Below are 22,108 nucleotides of genomic sequence, written 5' to 3'. Positions count from 1 at the left end.
CTAAGCTCAGAGTTTTCTCCAGTAACAAAACCCACTATGTGGGTATAATAGGTATTATGTGGCCCTCTCTGCAGTATCCTGTGGGAACTGAGGCTCAGGACACGGGCACAAATGAATGCTGATATTCTGACTACTGCTACTGTTATGAGTAATAAACTGTACTTCATCTCTAACACTGTGTCTTCCACCAGCATCCACGAAACTGTGGCAGGCTAACTTGTTAGCTTCAAGTAGGGGAAAATCTCAGATCCCCTGTAATTCTTGACACGTGGTAAATGAGAGCTAAATCTTGACTCTCACCACAGAAAGTCAATAGATAATGCTTAAAATTGGCAAATCAAGAAAACAAAAAAGCATATTAACATGGGGAAATATGAATCAATCATAGAAACAACTGAAGTGGTTCCACTGGAGAGGGAACTAGGTGGGGAGGGGTAAGGAAAAGGAATTACTGTTTTCATCATAAACTCTTCTGAACCATTACATTTTTTCCCTCCACCATGAACATGCATTTGAGAAAGAAGCCTCTGCTGGCCACTTCAAAGGGGCAAAAAGAAGTATTAAGAAAAAGCTTTTGTCAGTATTTTATCCCACTAAAACTGAATGGGGCATCAAGAAAAGCACCTCATTCAGTAGGATGTTCTCATCACAGTGAGAACTCTTCCCAGTGATCATCTCAGGCCAAAAAAGTCTCAACGTATCTCCAAAAGTAGTACCTCATGTCTTGCTCTGGAGCGTTATTTTTAAAATAGAATGATTCTATCTACACAATAATGTCCTACAACTTTTCCTATACACATTACTGGCTTCAGCATATAAATACGTATCCTTAAGCATAATTTCCTGCAACTGTAGATTCTAATTCACACTCCACAAATCACCATTGTTTTTAAAACAAATTAAAATTAATTGTTCTTGAGCTAAACCAAATTCAAGTAATAGGAGATCTGGTTAGGAGCCAGTTCTGGTTTTATTTAAAATATACTTTATTTAAGTTGCATTAGTTAACTTTAACATAATATTACTGTTTCAATCACAGTGGCCTCATTCAATCAACTGAAGTCATGCGAAGCTGGAGCAAATAATGATAAAAGTCTCTGTGACATCAGGTACTAACTTGTTTCTAATTTCTTTTTCACTTCTAGGTGCTCTTCACCAGGAAAACATTTTGGGTAGTGAATTCCGCTACAAGTTTTACTGCTTGGATTTGAATTCCAGCTTCAACACACTTACTGGCTAAGCAAACCGCTTGACCTCTAAAACCTCTTAAGTTTTCCCCAAGAAACAGGGGACAAGAACCCATTCGTCATAGGGTTTTAATAAAGATTAGTATAAGACCTAGTCCAAAGAAAGAAGGAAGCTCTTACTATTGTCATTCCTCACTTTGTGGAAAGCCACCTCCAGCGGGAAATAGGTGTTCCATGCGCACACAGTGGAACACACTCAAACCTAGCAACTTTGTCTTAACTAAACCCACCACTGAAGGCTACGACAAGCAACTTCACCAAAACAGATGCCAGAGGTTTGAAGCAGATGATGTATTTCATCGAAGCTAAAACTCAGTCCCTTTTCCACCAAGAGAATATAGTCCCTAACCTTGCACAGGTGTTGCCTTGGTATCATAATGGAGCACAGTGGTCTCCAAAAGCAAAACTTTTTAAATAATGGATATCTACTTTTAAATAGAAATTTTCAAAATAAGAATTATTTTATAACTTACTTTCTCACATGTTACCTTGTTCCTGTCTTCATTCATTCAACAAATGCTTGCCCAGCATCTATGACTCACTTGAAATACAGTGAATAGTCTAAAGCCCCTAAAGGAACGAACACTGGTGGCGAGAGAGACAGTAATAATCTTAGGTAAATTATATAGTATATGTTTCAAGGAGGTAATTGCTATGGGGAAAACCAGATTAGGATAAGGAAACTCGGAAATACAGGGAGAGGGGAGCAGATGCCATTTTAAACAGAGAGGTCAATACAGTCTTCTTGAGAAGGTGATATATATATATATATGAGATATATATATATATATATATATATATATATGAGATTCAGAGGAGGGGAGGAAGTTAGGCATATATATATATATGAGATTCAGAGGAGGGGAGGAAGTTAGGGAGATTCAGAGGAGGGGAGGAAGTTAGGCATATATATATATGAGATTCAGAGGAGGGGAGGAAGTTAGGCATGAAGATTTATCTAAGAGAATAGTGTTCTAGGCACAGAAAAAAGCCAATACAAATCCTAAGGCAAGCACATACCTAATTACCACCACCACTACCTAACAAACAAGCAAAAACGTCAGCTGGTATAATTTGTCTCTCAACAGTATCTCCCTCTCCACCCAAAAAATGTGCTAGCAAAACCAAAAGAAAGAAATCAATTTATAAATAGTCATTCGTTCAACAAATGTTTACTGAACATCAACCATGTGCTAGACACCACTTTCGTGCTAAGGACACAGGTAAAACATGAGACACACTACTTTCTGTTCTAAATTATGAAGCCCTCAGGAAGGGGCCTGAGGATGACTACAAAACCCATTTATTAAGTACAGGAAATGTTTTTTTTTCCTGTTCTTTGGCTTATTAGGGCCTCATTGCTTAAAAAAAAAAAAAGAGAGAGAGAGAGAGAGAGTTACAAAAACTTGACCTCCAGATATAATGGGATACTACACTGAAAGTATCTTAAAAGTCTCTATCTTTAGAGCACAGGTATTAGCTCATTAAGTTTCTTTACCTAAATAGATGATAATTTCAAAAGTACTAACAATAACATTACATAGGGTGCCTAGGTGGGCAGTCGGTTAAGTGTCCGCCTTCAGCTTACATCATGATCCTAGGGTCCTGGGATCAAGCCCCCCATCAGGCTCCCTGCTCAGCAGAAGAGTCTGCTTCTCCCTCTCCCTCTGCTCCTGCTCATGTGCTCTTTTTCTCACTCACTCACTCTCAAATAAAATAAAATCTTTTAAAAAAATGACATTATATAAATAGCTTCTCCCCCCCTGCCCCTGAAGGACCAATACATTGCTACTTGGAGTCTAATCATTTTTCTACCACTTTCCCAAGATTCACTTCAGTTAAAGAAAAAATGCAATCTACCAAGAGAAAGATTCAATACTGTGTGCTACAGTAGCTCTGCTCTCTAAGATATCATGTAATTTGGGAAAACATATGTATACATCCTTTTTTGAATGCTATTTCCTATTTCAAAAGTGAGTACAGCTCATAATACCACCTGATTGTATGGGAAATTACTATGATTTTTTTACCTCAAGTTCCAACCAAAAGTTTATTTTATAGAGTTAAAAACATATTTTAAAAACACATTATTCTGGGGCGTCTGGGTGGCTCAGTCAGTTGACCGTCCAACTATTGGTTTCAGCTCAGGTCACTATCTCAGGGTCATAGGATAGAGCCCCTCCTCCCTCCTCCTGCTCTGTGCTCAGCAGGGAATCTGCTGGAGAGTCTCTCCCTCTCCCCCACCACTTGTGGGCACTAACAAATAAATAAAATCTTTAAAAAAAAAACCCATTTATTATTCTATAAAAACTACAATTTAGAATATATTTTACATAATTTATCTGAGCCCACAGAGCAACTGGAAAATAAAAGGTTAGAAGAGAAACACAAGAAATATTATAGAAAAGGAACGAAATTGAATATATTTGTTGATTACTTTCTTTTTTCCGAATTAAGTTAAAAGGTAAAGATTGGCTGGAACATGTTTCTACATGTTAAGAAATGTATGTGAGAAAGGGAAAAAAAAAATTACCGCATTTTAACCTTGTGCCCTAATCTACATTTTAAGAGAGCAACTCCTGAAAAACACATTACTCACCTGTCTTCCTGTCAGTTTACTGTGAAGTAGGGGCACATCTCAGAGATATTGCAGGTTCAGCTCAGACCACCAGAATAAAGCAAATACTACAACAAAGTGAGTCAAATTAGTTTTTTCTTTTCCAGTACATATAAAAGTTATGTTTACACTATACTGTAGTCTATTAAGTATGTAACAGCATTAGGTCTAAAAAAAGCAATGTATAGGGACATTTGGGTGGCTCAGTCCGTTAAGCGTCTGCCTTCAGCTCAGGTCATGATCCCAGAGTCCTGGGATTGAGCCCCGCATCGGACTCCCTGCTCAGTAGGAAACTTGCTTCTCCCTCTGCCTGGCACTCCCCCTCCTTTGTGTGTTCGCTCTTGCTCTCTAACAAATAAATAAAATCTTTAAAATAAATAAATAAGCAACATACATACCTTAATTTCAAAATACTTTATTACTAAAAAATGCTAACCATCATCTGAGCTTTCAGCGAGTCTTAATTTTTTTGCTGGTGGAGGTCTTAACCTCTATGTTGATGGCCGCTAACTAATCAGGTTGCTGTGGCAATTTCTTAAAATAAGACAACAATGAAGTTTGCCACACTGACTCTTCCTTTCACAAACAAGTTCTCTGCAGCATGTAATGCTGTTTGATAGCATTTTACCAACAGAATTCCTTTACAAATTGGAGTCAATCCTCCCAAGCCCTACTGCTGCCTTATCAACTAAGTTAATGTAATATTCTAAATCCTTTGTTATTTCAACAATCCACATCTTCACTAGGAGCTGACTCTTCAAGAAACCATTCTTTTGCTCATGCATAAGAAGCAACTCTTTATCTGTTCAAGTCTGACTATGAGATTGCAGCAACTCAGTCCCATATTCAGGCTCCACTTTTTTTTTTTTGAGATTTTATTTATTTATTTGTCAGAGAGAGAGCACAAGCGGGGGGGGGGGGGGGGGCAGGTAGAAGAGAAGCAGGCTCCCCGTTGAGCAAGGAGCCTGATGTGGAACTCAATCCCAGGATCCTGGGATCATGACCGGAGTCGAAGGCAGCCACTTAACCAACTGAGCTACCCAGGTACCCCTTTGGGCTCCACTTCTAATTCTAGTTCTCTTGCTGTTTCCACCACATCTGCAGTTACTTCCTCTGAAGTCTTGAACACCTTAAAGTCATCCATGAGAGTTAAAATCAACTTCTTCCAGATTCCAGTTAATGTTGATAATTTGACCTCTTCCCAGGAACCACAAATGTTCTTAATGACATCCTAGAATGATGCATCCTTTCCAGAAGGTTTTCAGTTTACGTTGCCCAGGAACAACAACCTATTGCAGCTACAGCCTTACAAAATGGATTTCTTAAATAGAGACCTGAAAGTCAAAATGACTCCCTGATCCATGGGCCACAGAACGGATACTGTGTTAGCAATCATGAAAACAACATGCCCATTACAGCTCTCGGGTGGCCAATGAGCAGTGACATTTCAATATCTGACACGTAGGTCTCACTCAATAGCAGGCTTAAAATACTGGGTAAACCATGTCGTAAACAGATGTGCCGTCATCCAGGCTTTGTTGCTGCATTTATAGAGCACAGGCAGAGTAGAGTTAGCATAATTCTTAAGGACCTTGGGATTTTTGAATCGTTAATAGGCATTGGCTTCAATTTAAAGTCATCATTAGCATTAGCCCCTTAACAAGAGAGTCAACCTGTCCTTTAAAGACTTGAAACCAGGCATGGACTTCTCCTCTCTAGCCTACAAGGCATCTTCTTCCAATATAATGCTATTTTATTTACACTGAAAATCTGCTGTTGAGTGTAAGCCACCTTCACTAATCACCTGGGTACTGGCTGCAGCTTCTACATCAACACGTGTTGCTTCACTTTACACTTTTTAGGTTATTGAGATGGCTTCTTAAACCTCATAAACCAACCTCTGCTAGTTTCAAGCTTTTCTTCTGCAGCTTCCTCACCTCCTTCGGGCTTCACAAAATTGAAGAGAGTGAGGGCCTTGCTCTGGATTAGGCTTAAGGGAATGTTGTAGTTGGTTTGATCTCCTATCCAGACCACTAAAACTTTCTTCATATCAGCATTAAGGTTGTTTTGTTTTCTCTTCATTCGTATATTCACTGGAGTAGCACTTTCAATTTCCTTCAAGAACTTGTCTTTTGTATTCATAGCTTGGCTATGCGGCACAAGAGGTCTAGCTTTCAGCCTGTCTCAGCTTTGGACGTGTCTTCTTCACTAAGCTTAATCATTTCTAGCCTTGATTTCAAAGTGATAGATGTGCAACTCTTCCTTTCACTTGAACACTGAGAGGCCACTGTAGGTTTATTAATTGGCCTAATTTCAGTGTATTGTGTCTCGGGCAATAAGGAGACCCCCAAGAAGTGGGAGAGACAGAGGAACAGCTGGTCAGTGGAACAGTCAGAACACACATTTATTGAGTTCACCATCTTATATGGACACAGTTTGTGGCACCCCAAAACAATTAATCAAAGATCACTCATTGCAAATCACCCAAAGAGAATAATGAAAAAGTCTGAAATATTGAAGAATTACCAAAATGTGACACAGACACACAAACTGACCAAATGCTGTTGGAAAAATGGCACCGACAGACTTGCTCAACAGGGTTACCACAAACACTCACTTTGTAAAAAACGCAAAATCTGTAAAGCGCAATAAAGTGAAATGCAATAAAACAAGGTATGCCTGTATTTATGAGTATGGCTAATGAAACATGACTGGAAACGTAGTGAAATGGCAGCTTCTAAAAATCTTCCTATAAAAAGGCTGCCACGTAACCTTTACCCCTTCTTGCATCCTGCAGTGTGAAAGAGGCTCCAATAGCTGGAGATCCAGCTAGGTCAATGAAGACACAGGCAACAAACAGTGGAGCAGTAATAGTATGGAAAGAGCCAAGGGGTGGGGTAAGGAATGAAGATAGGCTAGAGGGCTGGCTCTCGACTGCAGGGTTTGTTATATACAATTGTCAAAACTCATCAAACTGTCTGCTTAATATCTGTGCATTTTACTGTATTCATCATGCCTCAAAACAAGAGAGATACCATGAGTGCTATACCAGCCCTAGACCACATATCTGAACTTTTGTAAGAGAAGTATTTTGTTGTTTAACCCACTATTAGTTTAGATTTTCTATCACTAATACACTCTTCATATTACAATATGTAAAGGACAAAAATCAAGTGAAAAAGGCAAGATAATAGTATGTAGAATCTACTACCACTTATGTTTTTTTAAAAGGTAGGGCAAATAGAATTGTTGCCTCCAGTGAGGGGAAAAGTGTGCCCAACAGAGAGAAGAGAGACAAAAACTCATTTTTTGCACCTTTTGGTATTTTGACCATGTGAACACATTACCTATCCAAAAAATAAATGCTCTTTAATCCTATTAAATATTCCATTTAAATGTTCTGAAATTTTGGTATATGCAGATTTTAATGATTTGAAGACTTATATTGACTTTAGTTTCAACATGATCTCATATTGGACTAATTACCCAGAAAACCACTAGACACAAAAATGACAAAAGAATATGTTGCAAGGAGGAAAAACGCAAGGCGAGTACTGAGAACTCTTCTTTCGAGGAAAAAAGGCAAGAAAACATTTTAATCCAAAGGAGAGGCACTGGGATCATTCTACTGCTGGAAATATATTATTTATCTTTTAATTTCTCATTATTTCCTTTCAGTAAGAACAAACAAAGGCAGCTAACAAAATCAAAAAGGCCAACAGGGTTTTTCTCTGATTAACTGAAACAATCATACAAAAGGTTCTTTCTTGTTAGGCAAGTATAGATTATGAAGAGTTACAAATAGTAACTGTGAAAGTCTGTGAATCAGATTAGAAATTGAAATAAAATGAGGATTTCTGAGAAATTTATCAAACTGACCTTCCCTGGTTTTCTTATCTCAACACTTCTAAAATTTGCACTTTTTCTCAGTATAAACAATGTTACAAATTTTTACCTGATGCTACAGAAAACAAAGATTAGTAATTGTCAGACTAGTCCTTAAGGGATTTACACAAGAAACCAATTAAGACTTTTAAAGGAATTCCCACTGAATTAGATTACTGTGGTCAAGAGGCAACATGTATTTAAACTACAGCCTTTAAACAAGAGAAAAATGCAACAATTGTTCGGTAAAAGAAATCCTTAGAAACACTGGGGGGGCACCCAAACAGACCTTTAATAACATAAAATCATATTTAAGTAGTCCAAAACATGAATTGGCAAGCAGATTTTAATCTTCAAAATTAATTATATCTATTAAAGAAGCATGCTGTCCTTGTTTTTCTGTCCCTTAAAAGAAGAGGAAATCCACGAGATATTCATAATGCAACAATTCTTAAAAGCTTTACAACTCCTCATTCTCTACTAAAAGGGGATAATTAAAATTTAAACAGGATACACAAGGTAGATTCACAAAACAAGGTAGAAACTACAGTAAGAATCACATTAATTTTTTTGGTACTATACTCAATAATATTTTGGGTTATCGAAAAAATCTGTAATGCAAAAGCTAAGCACCTAGACCAAATAAAGAAGAGAGAAAATAATTCATTTTTTCAATTCAGATATAAAACAGTTACTAACATGGCTTAAGTTTTCACTTAAATTTCAAGACCATCAATTTTTTTAAAAAATCAGTAGCTCTAAAATGTTTCATAACCGTAATTTTCAAGTGTAAAAATATTTTATACTACAGTCTTACAAATATATGCAACTTGAATGTAAAGTTATGTTTTAATTTGAAGAAAACTTATAACCTCTTGCTAATTAAAAAAAAAAGTGAACTTTCCAGAAGTTAATATATTTTAATAAATAAATACCCAAACAAAAACAATTTTACTTAATGATATTTGCCAAAAAGAGAGGAAAACCCACAAGGTGTTAAATAATAAGACAAAAGAATATATTCTTAAAGACTGCTATTTGCCAGGGACACCTGGGTGGGTCAGCTGGTTAAGCATCTGCCTTTGGCTCAGGTCCTGATCCCAAGCTCCTTGCTCAGTGGGGAGCCTGCTTCTCCCTCTGCCTGATGCTCCCCTGCTTGTACTCTCTCTCTCTCAGGTAGGTAGGAAGGTAGGTAGGTAGGTAGATAGATAGATAGGTAAATAAATAAATAAATAAATAAATAAATAAATAAATAAATAAAATCTTTTTTAAAAAAGACTGCTATTTGCCAAAGAGTATATAGATCCGTAAAATAGTGCTAAAAGAAAAAGTGACAGACGTTAACTAATGCACTTAACATAATGCCTGGCATCTAAACCATACTGCACTTTTTTTAGTAAATAGTAAACAAGGAGGCCTTGAAATTCCACAAGTTAAAAATGTTGGTATATAGCTATTTTACCAAGATAACCATATAACATGTTAAATATAACACAGCAAAGAAAATATCAAATGAAAGATAGGATTCGTAAAACATAAAGCTATATATGATCTTCTTCAGACTTTTTTCAGGATCCATTTTCGTCATCCTTTTTGTAGTATTCCAAATGAGCTAAAACATTGTAATGGACGGTAGAGCTCTTCAACTACTGCCTGAACTAGAGAAACCTATCCCCTAGGGCTAAAGTGACTAGTGTGCAGAAAGTACCACAAACCTCCAGAGAATAATCCTGATGACTGAACTTGAAATAAAATCTCTTGGCCTACTTAGGAAACAAGTTTGCCACTCTTGGCTCCTGGACAATAGAGCAAATGTGTCCTTTGAGACTTCCTTATCAAACCCAAATTTCATCTTCGGAAACTCCAGCTAATCAATAATTCCCTACTGTAGTACTAAGAGTGATCCTACAGCTTCAAGTAGACTACTTTATAAACAAAATTAAATTCTTTCATTTTCAAGAACCAAATGAATACTTCATTACACAAACTCCTACAACTGAATTTGCTAGAAGGTGTCCAAGTTAACCAGCAGAGAAGCAAACAATTTCAAAAAATTTAAAGGTACAAATTTAAATCCCCCCTTAAAGATGAGGGGGAAAAGGGGCACCTGGCTGGCTCAGAGGAACATCCGACTCTTGATCTCAGGGTTATGGGCTCGAGCCCTACATTGGGTGGAGATATAAATAAATAAACTTAAAAAAAAAGACGAGGAGGGAAAAAGCTAAGCCTTTAACTATGTATCTACAATTTGGAGACATATGATATGAAGCTTAGCATTTAGTAAGGGAGATAAGACTAATAACATTTATGAAACAATAACAATGAACAATGGTAAATGATGAAGTGCTAAGGTGAGGCTGAGTACTCAATATACACAGTGGGAGCTCCGGAAATAGATTATAGAGAGGGACTGGAGAGTCCAAGGAGATTTTATGGGAACAGGCTCCTCATAATGGATGATTACATCTGCAGAAATGGAAAAGGAAGGCACAGCTGGGGAAACTACCTAACTGAACCCCAGGTTTGTTGCAGGCAGGCCCAGAAACATGGGAGGAAGAAAGATGGGATGAACCACCTTATGAAAAGTCTTAAAAGCTACTTTTAAATGTGATTCAGGAAAGTAAAATCCCAGTGGGATTTTTGTTCAATTAACCCAACAAGTGTACAAAAAGACTGAAGAGAGTAAATAACGGATTTATGAAAACTACAGCGACAATTACAGAAATCTAAACCCAGAATGATCATTGGTCTAACTCTGTGCTATCCAATACAGAAGGCACTAGCCACATCTCGTTTTTGAGCATCTGAAATATCACTTGTCTTAACAGAGATGATATTTACATCTATATTACATTTATATTACATGTAAACTATCTCAGTAATTTTTTATATTGACTACGTGTTGAAATCATGCTGTTTGGGATTTATTATGTTAAATAACATTATTAAAATTATTTTCAGCTGTTTCTTTTCACCATTTTTAATGTGGTAATCTAGAAAATTTTAAATTACGTATGGCTCACATTATATTTCTACTGAATAGCACTGCTCTATGGTTAGCTTAACTTTTCTGACACTCCCACTCCCATGATTTGAAGAATTTTAACATGCACCCAACATAAATGTATATTTTTCTAAATTTTACATATATGCATGTACTACCAAACTTCTGTATTTTATATACCGTGTAAAACAAACACAAAAATAAATACTAAAAGGATGTAAAAAATAACTAGAAGTTCTAATACTTTTCTTTTTGCAACCCAATGGACCATCCCATATGCTCCATACTGGAGGCTTAGGATATTAGCAGAGACACTGATCAAGGGAAAGACAAATCCAACTGAAAGATTCACTAAAATTTAATGACTGGTCGACTATGGAAGCAAAGGAGAGGGGATGGCATAATGGACATCTACTATTTGCTAGTAGATGGGCTCAGCATCCAGTAGCCCCCGAATTTCCCTCAGGAAAAAAAAGCTAAGCCACCATGCTGTTTAGGTAGCAATGACCCCAACCTCAGCTCCAGGGGTAGGCCCAGGCTGGCTAAACCAGTTACCAAATCTTATCTGGCCTTACTCATTGGTTCAGAAATGTCAATTTAACCCAAAGTCAATGAGATACGCAAAACATTTGCTGGGGCCCCTGGGAAGAGAGACTCTCTCCTACCTATACTTCTTAAGCTGAAGTGCAAAGATCCCCCAAAACGTTTAAGTATAGAACTCAGGGTGTCTATAAGCTCAGATGAGGGGGTGAAAGACATCTTTAACTTCACTGAACTTAAAAGAAATTTAGCATGTCCTTCTTTTGTGAATCTAGTCAACAGACCTCAATATTAGTAATACCAGTCACTTTATCACCAGCAGAAGTCACAGATAGTTTCCTATCACATTATCACTGGTTGCAGACACCTACAAATAGTGACAATATTCACCACTACTCGGAAATTATTAGAACCATACTAAATCTTATTATAACAAAGAAGCACATACTATCTTACAATTTTTAAAAAACATTTTAATAACAGTATTTTAATATAGCTGCTCTTTGCTAGACCTATGTACTTTATTTAAAATAATTGCGAAGGCCCTTGGCGGGTATTGACATGATTTCTGGTCAGTGCTCTAAATGTCAAAGTGAAGAAATTCAATGAAGCCTGGGTAAATCGTGGGAGTAACTATGACTCTCTTAAGGAAGCCAAATTCCTCGTCATCTAATTAGTGATGCACAGGAATAAGATCTCCACTGTCCCAACCTACTATCCGGCAAAACCAGAGCCAAGGGAACATGGAAAGATGACCCTGTTGAGCTTGACTCTAGTCTGGCATGGTGAAGGGACATGAGAGGTGTAGGATGAGTGGGAGGCCACTGGTGCCCCACCCCTCCACGAGGTGGGATGAGGTTGGCCAGCCTTGAGGGCCACTGGTGAATACTGTTACTCTTAACCGTTTTTTAAAAAATAATAATAAAATAAATAAATAACCGAGGAAAGGACTCCTACAGGCTTCAGACTGCCGAAGGAGTGGAGGAAGGAACAAAGGTCAAGAGCCCTGCCCTACAGCTTCTTCTGAAGCACTCATCCCTCCCGTCTGGATCTGAGGGCATGAGGACCTAGAGCCTGAGCTGCTGACGAACATCCTGGGACCCCAAAGGGACAGACACATCAGAAGCAGAGCTCATTAAAAAAAGGAAAAAGAAAGAAAGATGAGATTCTGATCACATAGTACAAGTGTACCAAGCTTTGCCTTTGGACTTTCCAATATTGTGAGCTAGTAAATTTGAGTTGGTTTTCTGTTATACCCAGAATATAAAAATCGAAATGATACAATTGATTTCAATAGTTTCTATCTCAGGAAACTAGGACAAAACCTATGGTCTTGCACAGAAACAGCAAAATTATAAAAAACTTGACTTTTATAATACACTGAGGGAATCTGGGGAAAATGAGTTTAGTTTTTCACAAACTGAGTGTCACTCGGTACTTACTCCAATCCATTCTCACATAGACTTCCTGTTTTATAGAGACTGAACAACTAAAAACTACATTTTCCAGTTGCCCTTGAAACTAAGGTTTCACATTTGACCTAAGTGCAGCTAAGCAGACATACCTGCATAAGATATGCAGGGCAAAAAAATAACACGTAATGATAGTTCTGCCCAAGGAAGTTAAACCACCTTTTTTTTGTAGGAAGTTAAACTTCTGTCAAGTATGATGGCAGCAGCTTTCTGATTCAACAACATGGTCCCCAATGGCAGTAGCTCCCTTAGCAGGCAAATTCTGCAGTGTCATTCCGGGGTTTATTCCTACAAGCTCTACCTAGTCTGTTCACTCAGCCCAAAGGTACATCTTTCTTTCTTAAATCCTATTTGCTACAAGTATTTAAATGCTCTTGCTACAGACTCTTGAACAAGTACAAAGTAAACAGGGTCATACAAAAAGCAGCATCCTATTAGCAGTTAGAAACCTAACAAGGGTTAACAGCTAAAGAATACAGATGTAGCCATGACCTGGAAAGAATTATAATTGAGAAGCCCTAACAGCTAAGGGTCAGATAACAAAGAGCACAATAAAGAGTCAAGACAAAGCTTTCAATAGTTTAAATCTGGAAGAGAAAGAAATGCCAGCATAGCTGAGAAACCAGATAGGCAAAGAACCAAGAAAGGAGAGAACTCAAAAAAATGAAGAAGTCATCTACACAATTAAATACCAGAGATAACAAACAAGATAAGAATTTAATCAGTTTTTCAAAAGATTTTTATTTATTCAATTGAGAAAGAGAGAGAGAAAGGGCGCATGAGTGTGGGGGGGGAGGGCAGAGGGAGAAGGAGACTCCCCACTGAGCAGGGAGCCCTACTCAGGACTAGATCCCAGAATTCTGGGATCAGACCTGAGCTGAAGGCAGACACTTAACCAAGTGAGCCCCCAGGCGCCCCTAATCTGTTTGTTTGTTTTTTTTTTTTACATTACTTCCTTCTTCAAAAATTATCACTGGGTATAAAATGTTTATACTCATTCCAAAACTGGGTCCCAACCACACTTGTCTACTACTGTTCTTTAATATAATAACTTCTAACTTCAAATCATACAGTTTATTTAAATAAAAAACAAACCAAAACTCAACTCTTCCCTGGATTCTAAAATAGAGGCCCAATTCAAGACCCATACCTAGGAAGCTTTCTCTGGCAGTCCCAGATGCCTCCTCTGAATTCAAATAACATTTACTTATCTCTTTTCAGACACCAACACCTAACTAAAACCCAAAATGAATTATAAGCTTAAAGAAAATAGAAGCTATGTTCTTCATTTCTTTATATTCTGAACACCTACCACGATGCTACTCAAATATGCTAACAAACTAGGACCTTTGAACAGGTAGTTTCAGAAGAAACTGAAGACTGCAGATTAAAAAATTAATCAAATTGACTTGGAAGGTACATGAAGGAATTTTCTCTAGTGATAGTAATGTTTAATATCTTGACAGGGTTATAGGTTACAAAGATGTATGAACTCAAACTAAGGGTACATAAGATTTGTACATTTTACTGTATATAAATTTTACCTTAAAAACAAGTAAACTGGGGCACCTGGGTGGCTCAGTCAGTTAAGTGTCCGACTCTTGATTTGAGCTTAGGTCATGATCTTGGGGTCCTGAGATCAAACCCTGTGTGGGGCTTAAGATTCTCACTCTCTTCCTCTGCCTGCAACCCCCTCCCCAGCTTGTGCACTCTCTCTCCCTTAAAAAAACAAAACAAAAAACAAGTAAACAAATAGTTCATGATGGGCACACTGAAGTATTTGGGGGTAAAAATACAACTAAATAGAAGATGGACTGATGAAAGGATACAGGGAGAGAGAGGAGGGTAGGATGGATGGACAGGTAAGTACATATGGCAAAGTCCGAATTACAAATTACAGAATCTAGGTTTGTTGGTACTTATATATTCAATTGTTCAACAAACAGTTCTTGCAACAATTCTTTTCTGTGTTAAAATTTTTCATAATAAAATGTCAGGGAAGGGACGCCTAGGTGGTTCAGTCATTAAGTGTCTGCCTTCGGCTCAGGTCATGATCCCAGGGTCCTGGGATAAAGCCCTGCGTGGGGCTCCCTGCTCAGTGGGGAGCCTGCTTCTCCCTTTCCCCCTGCCACTCCCCCTGCTTGTGCTCTCTCGCTTGCTCTAATAAATAAGATCTTTAAAAAAATAAAGTGGAAATGAAGGCTGTGAGAGGCTCACGTATTTTGCAGGTTTGTCAAGAAAAGGAATGAAAACAATTAAAAAATAAAAGGAACAGGGGCACCTGGGTGGCACAGCGGTTAAGCGTCTGCCTTCGCCTCAGGGCGTGATCCTGGCGTTATAGGATCGAGCCCCACATCGGGCTCCTCCGCTATGAGCCTGCTTCTTCCTCTCCCACTCCCCCTGCTTGTGTTCCCTCTCTCACTGGCTGTCTCTATCTCTGTCGAATAAATAAATAAAATCTTTAAAAAAAATAAAATAAAAGGAACGGCCTTAGAGAAGAAAGAACGTACATACATGCCTCAGGGTGGGATGTCTGGATTCTACCTCTTCGCTCTAGCTCTAATTTTACACTGCCTACACAGACTATTTCTGGCCTTGTGCTCTTGTTCTTGACTCAAAGAAAGTGCTCACTCACTAAGCTCCATTCATTTTAGAATAATCAATATTTGTGGAGTCTAGACCCTTTGCCTGTATAATAATCCATTCCCCATTCTTTTCACCTGAGTTTCTAAATACCTCCTTAAACTGACCTTAAGATGAGACCTCTGGCCAATCTTGGCATCACATAAATGGTTCGTCCTCTTGGTCCAATTCTGGCTCCTCAAACCCATGGCCCTCCATGGCAAGGGAATATTAAAACAAAGGTCAAGGATCCTTGCAGCAAGGACAATTCATCTCCATGTCACAGTCCCTGGCTGAACACTTGGTATAGAGGTACTCAAAAAATGTTTGTTGGATGAATGAAACCCATGCCTTATAATAATATTTAATCACACATATTAATGCTTATTAGTTTCATATTTATACCTACATTGTCCTGACAGTAGGAAATGTATGTGCTAAAATTCCGAAGTTGAATACTTAAAAGGAGAAGATCTGGAGTCTCCTCTGTGGAGAGCTAACCAGAAGATGGGAGTTGGAAATGGTAGGTTGATAAACTCTCTCAGCTAATGTTAAGAAACACCTACATTTTAACCATTAGTAATGTCCTACATAATATAGTACATCAGCTTCAGAATACCATAAACGTCAACAAAAAAGAAGTTAAATTATACAAAGATAAAGAATGACAGGAATTCAATTTCCAGATAACCTAAATGCATTTGGAGTTAATCTGCTCTTTCTTGTTGTTGCTTCCCAAGGACTGTAGATTATGCACTTGCTGAATTTTGCCTTTGTCACACATGACTTAACAAGGAAGGCATTCATTATACCATAGTAGTGTCCCTCAAGTATCTGGTTCTAAACAGCTGCAAATTTTGGAAGGTAACACTAAATGATGTCTCTAATGATTAGTATGTCCTCCCCCAACAAATATTAAAACGAGATTACGGCTTACTAGATTATCACAACTGTCCAAACTAAACTGAGCATAAATTTAAGTTCAAAAAATAAAGTAGGAATTTTGCATATGAATTTAAATTCTATGTGTTAAAAGAATTGATCCAATAAACATATCCAAAGAATTTGGAAAATTCACAAAGTACAGCACTTTCATTCTTCATATTTGCTTTACCTGTCCAAAAGATGCCATAGTCACAAATGAATGAATGACTTAGTCCTTTCAAATGCAGTAACCGAGTAAGATAACAAAACATTTTAAAATAATAAATCCGATTTCAAATAAATTCCCATTTATAAAAAGTAAAAGCTACTTCCTAGACCCAAATTCAAGGCCTGGGTAGAAAAACATCCTGCCAAAGGTAGAAACAAGCTGCAAAAATGTTTCAGAATAGTTATACAACTCTATACATAAGCTGGCTTTTTTATACCTGTCATTGCTCCACGATCACATCAGAATGCACTAAAGACATTATTCTCCACCTATTATCTCATTTTCCATTAGGAAAAAAAAAGTTATAACTACTAAATACGATAGAGGGAAAACAGCACTGCCAGAGAGGGGCTATTTTATTATCATCATTTATATGTCTTTCAATTTACATTTAACTTGACTTTCATCCCTTCCCATATATACAAGTACACTTAATTTACACAGAGCTACATAGCCTGCCCCAGAAAGGTTACTTGGAAAAAGACACAAGCAAAGTGTCCTTCTGAACTTCCTTCAATTTCATTACATAGTATCTTGCCATGATCCTTTCATCTTAGAGTAGGTTAACACCCTCACTACCAGCAGTTTCACCTTAACTCTATCAGTCTTGAGGATCCAAAGGCTCAAATTTTGTCTTCAGGGCCTTCGATCAACACTGTTAACATATAATTCCTAATTTCTTAAAAGAAAAAAATAACTCTCAGTAGTACACACAATGCTGTCAAATTTCCAAGGTATGGCGAGTGAGGATCAAAATGAGATTTACAAGAAAGCCTCCTTTTGTGAACTTCAGTCAAATCCAACAGTATTTAATGAGGGTAATTTTTGCTTTCATTTCCTGTGTTAATGTACACAGCATAACTTCCACCAGCATGTTGGTGTAAAATCCAGAGAGACAATCCCTTATCAATCACTCTTAAAGAGCAAATGGAGAACAGTAAGTATTAACAACAAAAAACTACCATTACAAATCAAGGTCAATAAGGAAGGACTGAGGAGTTCTACCCAAGCATCCGCTGAAAACCCTAAATTGTAATAACGCTTTAATTTTAAGGCAGCTACCTTTCAAACTAGATTCTATTTAAATGATCCTATAGAGAGGAAGAAATTATATCGATATGCTGAAATACCTGAAAAGGGTCAGTAATGGCAAGTGACTAGCTTATTTTCTGGTCTGGCCTGATCTCGTTTGAAAGCTCTGGAAGAAAAACAGTATTCAGAGACAAGGCACTTAAATGAAATTCTGTCAGTTTCATATTTGAAAGCAATACACACAAAATTTCTTACTTGTCCAGACAAGTCGTCTTGGGATATGTTATTGTCATAACCCAGTCTTAGTAGGAAAGCAAGAAAACGGCTTGCTGATAAGTTATAGCCATAGGAAACCCTTAATTATCCATGATAGCGCAGGACAAAGACAACCTAGATAAATTAAATCGTCAGGTAATTATTATTTAAAAAGAATGTTGGATTAATTCAAACCTCCCTTCCCGCCCCTCCACAACAGAAAAAGTTCATGATCTGCTCTCCCTCTTCCTAGCCACTCTCTAACAAAAATGCAAACAAGCAAATACCGTATATAATTTCAAGACTGTGTAGCAAAAAAGAGTAAGAAATTTAATTATCAGTACTCTAACCGGTTCTATTTCTTCAGCAATTGCAATCACAAACCATCAAACTAGGGGCTCCTGGGTGGCACAGCGGTTAAGCGTCTGCCTTCGGCTCAGGGCGTGATCCCGGCGTTATGGGATCGAGCCCCACATCAGGCTCCTCCGCTAGGAGCCTGCTTCTTCCTCTCCCACTCCCCCTGCTTGTGTTCCCTCTCTCGCTGGCTGTCTCTCTCTCTGTCGAATAAATAAAATCTTAAAAAAAAAAAAAAAAAACATCAAACTAGGAGTTCACCTTCCTGAAAGGCATTTACATTAAACACTCAATCCCCCCCCCCAAACCTCCAGACTTAGATTTTTCTAAATCAAAAGTCTTATATTGAACTGTACTAACAATGCTTGCTTGAAATGTTAAAGAACTTGACAACTATTACAACTGTAAAATGCTGGTACTGAACCGCTTTCGATTCAAATCCGCTGTGATTCCAGTCGTCGGCAGAAGACTGAACTTCCTTTTTCTCCCCTCCCGGTCTTCCCCGCCCTTCCGCGCGCCAAGGTCCTAGCCGGGGGCCTGCTGTGACATCACAGCCCATCTCTTGGAAACCCCTGACGTCACAGACACGAGGACCCAGAGCACTATGACCTCATCGCTGACTGGGGCCGACCGCAGTCGACTTGCGCCTGCCCCGAGGCGAGAGAAGCTTCCGATCCCCTGTCCTGGCCAGCCCCCGAGAAAGCTTAAGGGCAGGCGTCAGCTCACCTGTGCTGGGGCGGAAAGGACACGGTGGCCGAGCCCAGGCGGGCGCGACCAGGCGAGGCGACCCCCACCCAGAGTCCGACTTCCTCGCCGGCCGCGGGTCACGGAGGTTGAGAGAGCCGGTCCAGTGCCTCCTCACGGCCTATCCGTGATCTCCTTAGCTTCAGCCCAGACTGGGGACCCGGCCCGGCCCGCTCGACCTTCCGTGGCCCGCGGGGGCGCTCCGCGCCTGGCCAGTGCGCCGGCTGAGGCCGCCCGGGAGGAGGCGCGGGCCACCGGACCCCTGTCCCAGACGCGCCGAGCGCGCCGCGAGCGGCGCCCCCGCCCCCACCCTCCCCGCGCCCCGGGAGCGCAGGCAGACGGCGGGAGGGGGCGGGGAGCGGCCACCGTGGCCGCCGCCGCAGGACCCCGACCGCGCTGCCCTCACGCCACGCCCCACCGCGGCCCCAACCCACCTGCGCTCCTGCCCCGGCCGGGGCTGCACACCCCGATGCGGCGGCGGCGGCGGCAGCGGCGGGAGGCCTGGCTCGCTCCCCACCGCTGAGGCGGACCGAGCGCCCAGCGCGGCGCGGCGGAACCCAACGCTCGCCCCGAAACCCATTTGTTTGGCTAAAACGGCGTGACGTCACGCGCCGGCCCAATCGACGGTTGGCCAGGGGAGGGGCCGCGGTACCAGAGGGGGTTGCAGCGACTCCTGCCGGGCGTTCTGCGATACTTCGGACGCTGGGGACGGAAAGAGTGAGGGACTTAAAAACGGTGAAGTATTGCGGGCCCCCAAGTGGTGGAGAAGAGCGAAGGCTCTCGAGGACGAGCTGTAGCGAAAGGAATCAAACCCGCAGGCCAGCCAGAAGGGTAGCGACGCCAATGTTTGTTCGGTCAGTAGACACGACCAGTTTATTAGCACTCATAGGTGGATCTGGAGCTACGAACGGTATTAGATACTATTAGATATCCTCGTAGACTTGGGTTCCACTTTTGGTTCTGCTACCAGCTTGGAAGGCTGGATTTCAGAGTTCTCATTTGTAAGAGGAGAGAATCCCTTCTGTCATTCGTTTTTATGCAAATCATGGCAGGACTACCGCACAGAGTTAAACTTTTCTCAAAATGTGGTCTGTAGAAACTTAAGGAATATATAGAATAGGTTTTTAATACTTTTTAAATTTAGTATTTTCAAATCAGAGTGCCAGTGAGGAAACTTTTTATACCCAGGCTTTAAAATAATCGCTTTCATGGGGCGCCTGGGTGGCACAGCGGTTAAAGCGTCTGCCTTCGGCTCAGGGCGTGATCCTGGCGTTATGGGATCGAGCCCCACATCAGGCTCCTCCACTATGAGCCTGCTTCTTCCTCTCCCACTCCCCCTGCTTGTGTTCCCTCTCTCACTGGCTGTCTCTATCTCTGTCAAATAAATAAAAATAAAATCTTTAAAAAAAAAATAAAATAATCGCTTTCATTGTAAAAATAATTTTAACTGCATGGTAGAACATGAGCACAATAAAGAAAAATTCCTTCACACAAACATGGCCACTCTCAGCATCTAGTGTATTTTCTTAAATTTTTTTTGTCCTGTGCATATTTCTTTTACAATGTTGTTATCATAGAGTGCACACAGTTTTGGGGTCCTGTATTTTCACGTTTAAGTATTTTTCATATTTCACCTAAGCTTCATCAGCATTTTAACAGCTGAATAAAATTATATTAAGTGGACATGGAAAATTTACTTAATTCTCTATTCTTGGACACAACTTATTCCCTTCTCTCTTTGCCATTACAAAGAAATCACAGGACATTCATGAATGTAGATTTTTTAAGATAAATACCCAGAAATGGAATCATTAGGTAAAAGTGTATCCACACATTTATAGTTACTAGTAAAACTGTGAAAATGATTTTTTAAAGGTTGTACCAAGTTATACTTAAATTAGCAGCTTTGATTTGAGCCAGCCCTTTAAAAAGTAGTTTTGTAAAAAATAAAAGAAAAAATAAAAAGCAGTTTTGTCCAATTATAAAACTACTCTGGTAAAATACATATTTATAAATAATATATAATATATAAAATAATATAATCTCACCACCAAGAAATAATCATTTAATTTCTCCATCTAGGCCTTTATATAAATAATTTTAATAAAAATTGGGGACGGAATCATACTGTACATATTGACATCAAACAGCATGTCTGATTTAATATCTGATCAATATTAGCTTAATGTATCATGATCATTTGAAACTTCTCTGTGTCATATTTCTTTCAAAGTTCTAAAATGTCAATCCATCCTTTCAGGTTCATCTCAAACACTGTCCTCTTTAAAACCTCTTGCTTCCTTGGAGGAATCAAGAAAATTGATCTACCTCATTTTTTCCTCCAATGGCCTTGATTTTACTCCACACACATCTTCCATGTGTGTATTTAATATCCTCTGCTAGATTCTAAACTGCTAGAGGACAAAGATTATATCCTAGTATCCACCAAAAGGTCTTGTACTTGATACTGCATAAACGTTTAACGGGTAATTATAACATGTTAATCTGTACTTTTCTCCTGGTAGATAAGTATGATCTCCATTTTATAACAGTGTTACTGCAGCTCATTAATATCCAACATTTATTGCATTTACAATGTTTGATCAAGACACTATTCTGTGTATTACATACATTCTTTCATTTAATCAGAAGAACAACTCTCTGAGGTGAGTACTGTTGTTATTACAGATGAGGAGGCTGGGGCTCGAAGACTTAAAACATTTGGCCAGGATTGTAGGTGTCATAGAGACAAACTTAGCAAAGACTCCAGCATTTTTACCATGTCACTGTATCGTTTGGGGGAATTTCAGATCAGTTAAAGACATTGAAACTACAAAGCATAACAGAGATATCATTAAACTAAAATGACAATGGTTTGCATGTGGATAGCACATCTTCATTTTCAAAAGTCCTATTAGAGTCTCTGTGGTCTAATTCAGTGTTTCTCAAACTGTCTGTGGTTAAGGACCAGTTTGTTTTTTCTCTCAATACATTGTGAACTGATTGTTTTGTAAAATATGATAAAACCACAAAACTATTAGAAAAATGAAAATTAGGGGCGCCTGGGTGGCACAGCGGTTGGGCGTCTGCCTTCGGCTCAGGGCGTGATCCCGGCGTTATGGGATTGAGCCCCACATCAGGCTCCTCCGCTATGAGCCTGCTTCTTCCTCTCCCACTCCCCCT

The 22,108-nt window shown here is 39.2% G+C and overlaps 1 protein-coding gene across 7 annotated transcripts in view; it reads right to left on the bottom strand.

The window, feature by feature from the left end:
• The window catches only part of FBXO34 (F-box protein 34), a 137,882-nt gene that overhangs the window by 63,094 nt on the left and 52,680 nt on the right, over positions 1-22,108 (bottom strand). For 3 of the 7 annotated variants that reach the window (XM_057318739.1, XM_044377652.3, XM_048219781.2), the window contains exon 1: positions 3,847-18,859. The exons of 2 other annotated variants lie outside the window; for them this stretch is intronic. Coding sequence is in view for 1 of the 5 variants with exons in the window: in XM_026480334.4 (XP_026336119.3) it covers positions 19,360-19,505 (146 nt within the window). In the remaining 4 variants the exon portion in view is untranslated. Of the gene's footprint in view, positions 1-3,846; positions 18,860-18,907; positions 19,178-19,359; positions 19,515-22,108 lie in introns of those variants that run through there. 2 more of the 7 variants (XM_026480334.4, XM_026480337.4) reach the window with 2 other exon arrangements.

Source organism: Ursus arctos, unplaced genomic scaffold (genome assembly GCF_023065955.2).
Source record: "Ursus arctos isolate Adak ecotype North America unplaced genomic scaffold, UrsArc2.0 scaffold_25, whole genome shotgun sequence".
NCBI lineage: Eukaryota > Metazoa > Chordata > Mammalia > Carnivora > Ursidae > Ursus > Ursus arctos.
Note: the sequence above shows the minus strand (reverse complement) of the source record. Positions and strands in the feature narration are given on the sequence as shown.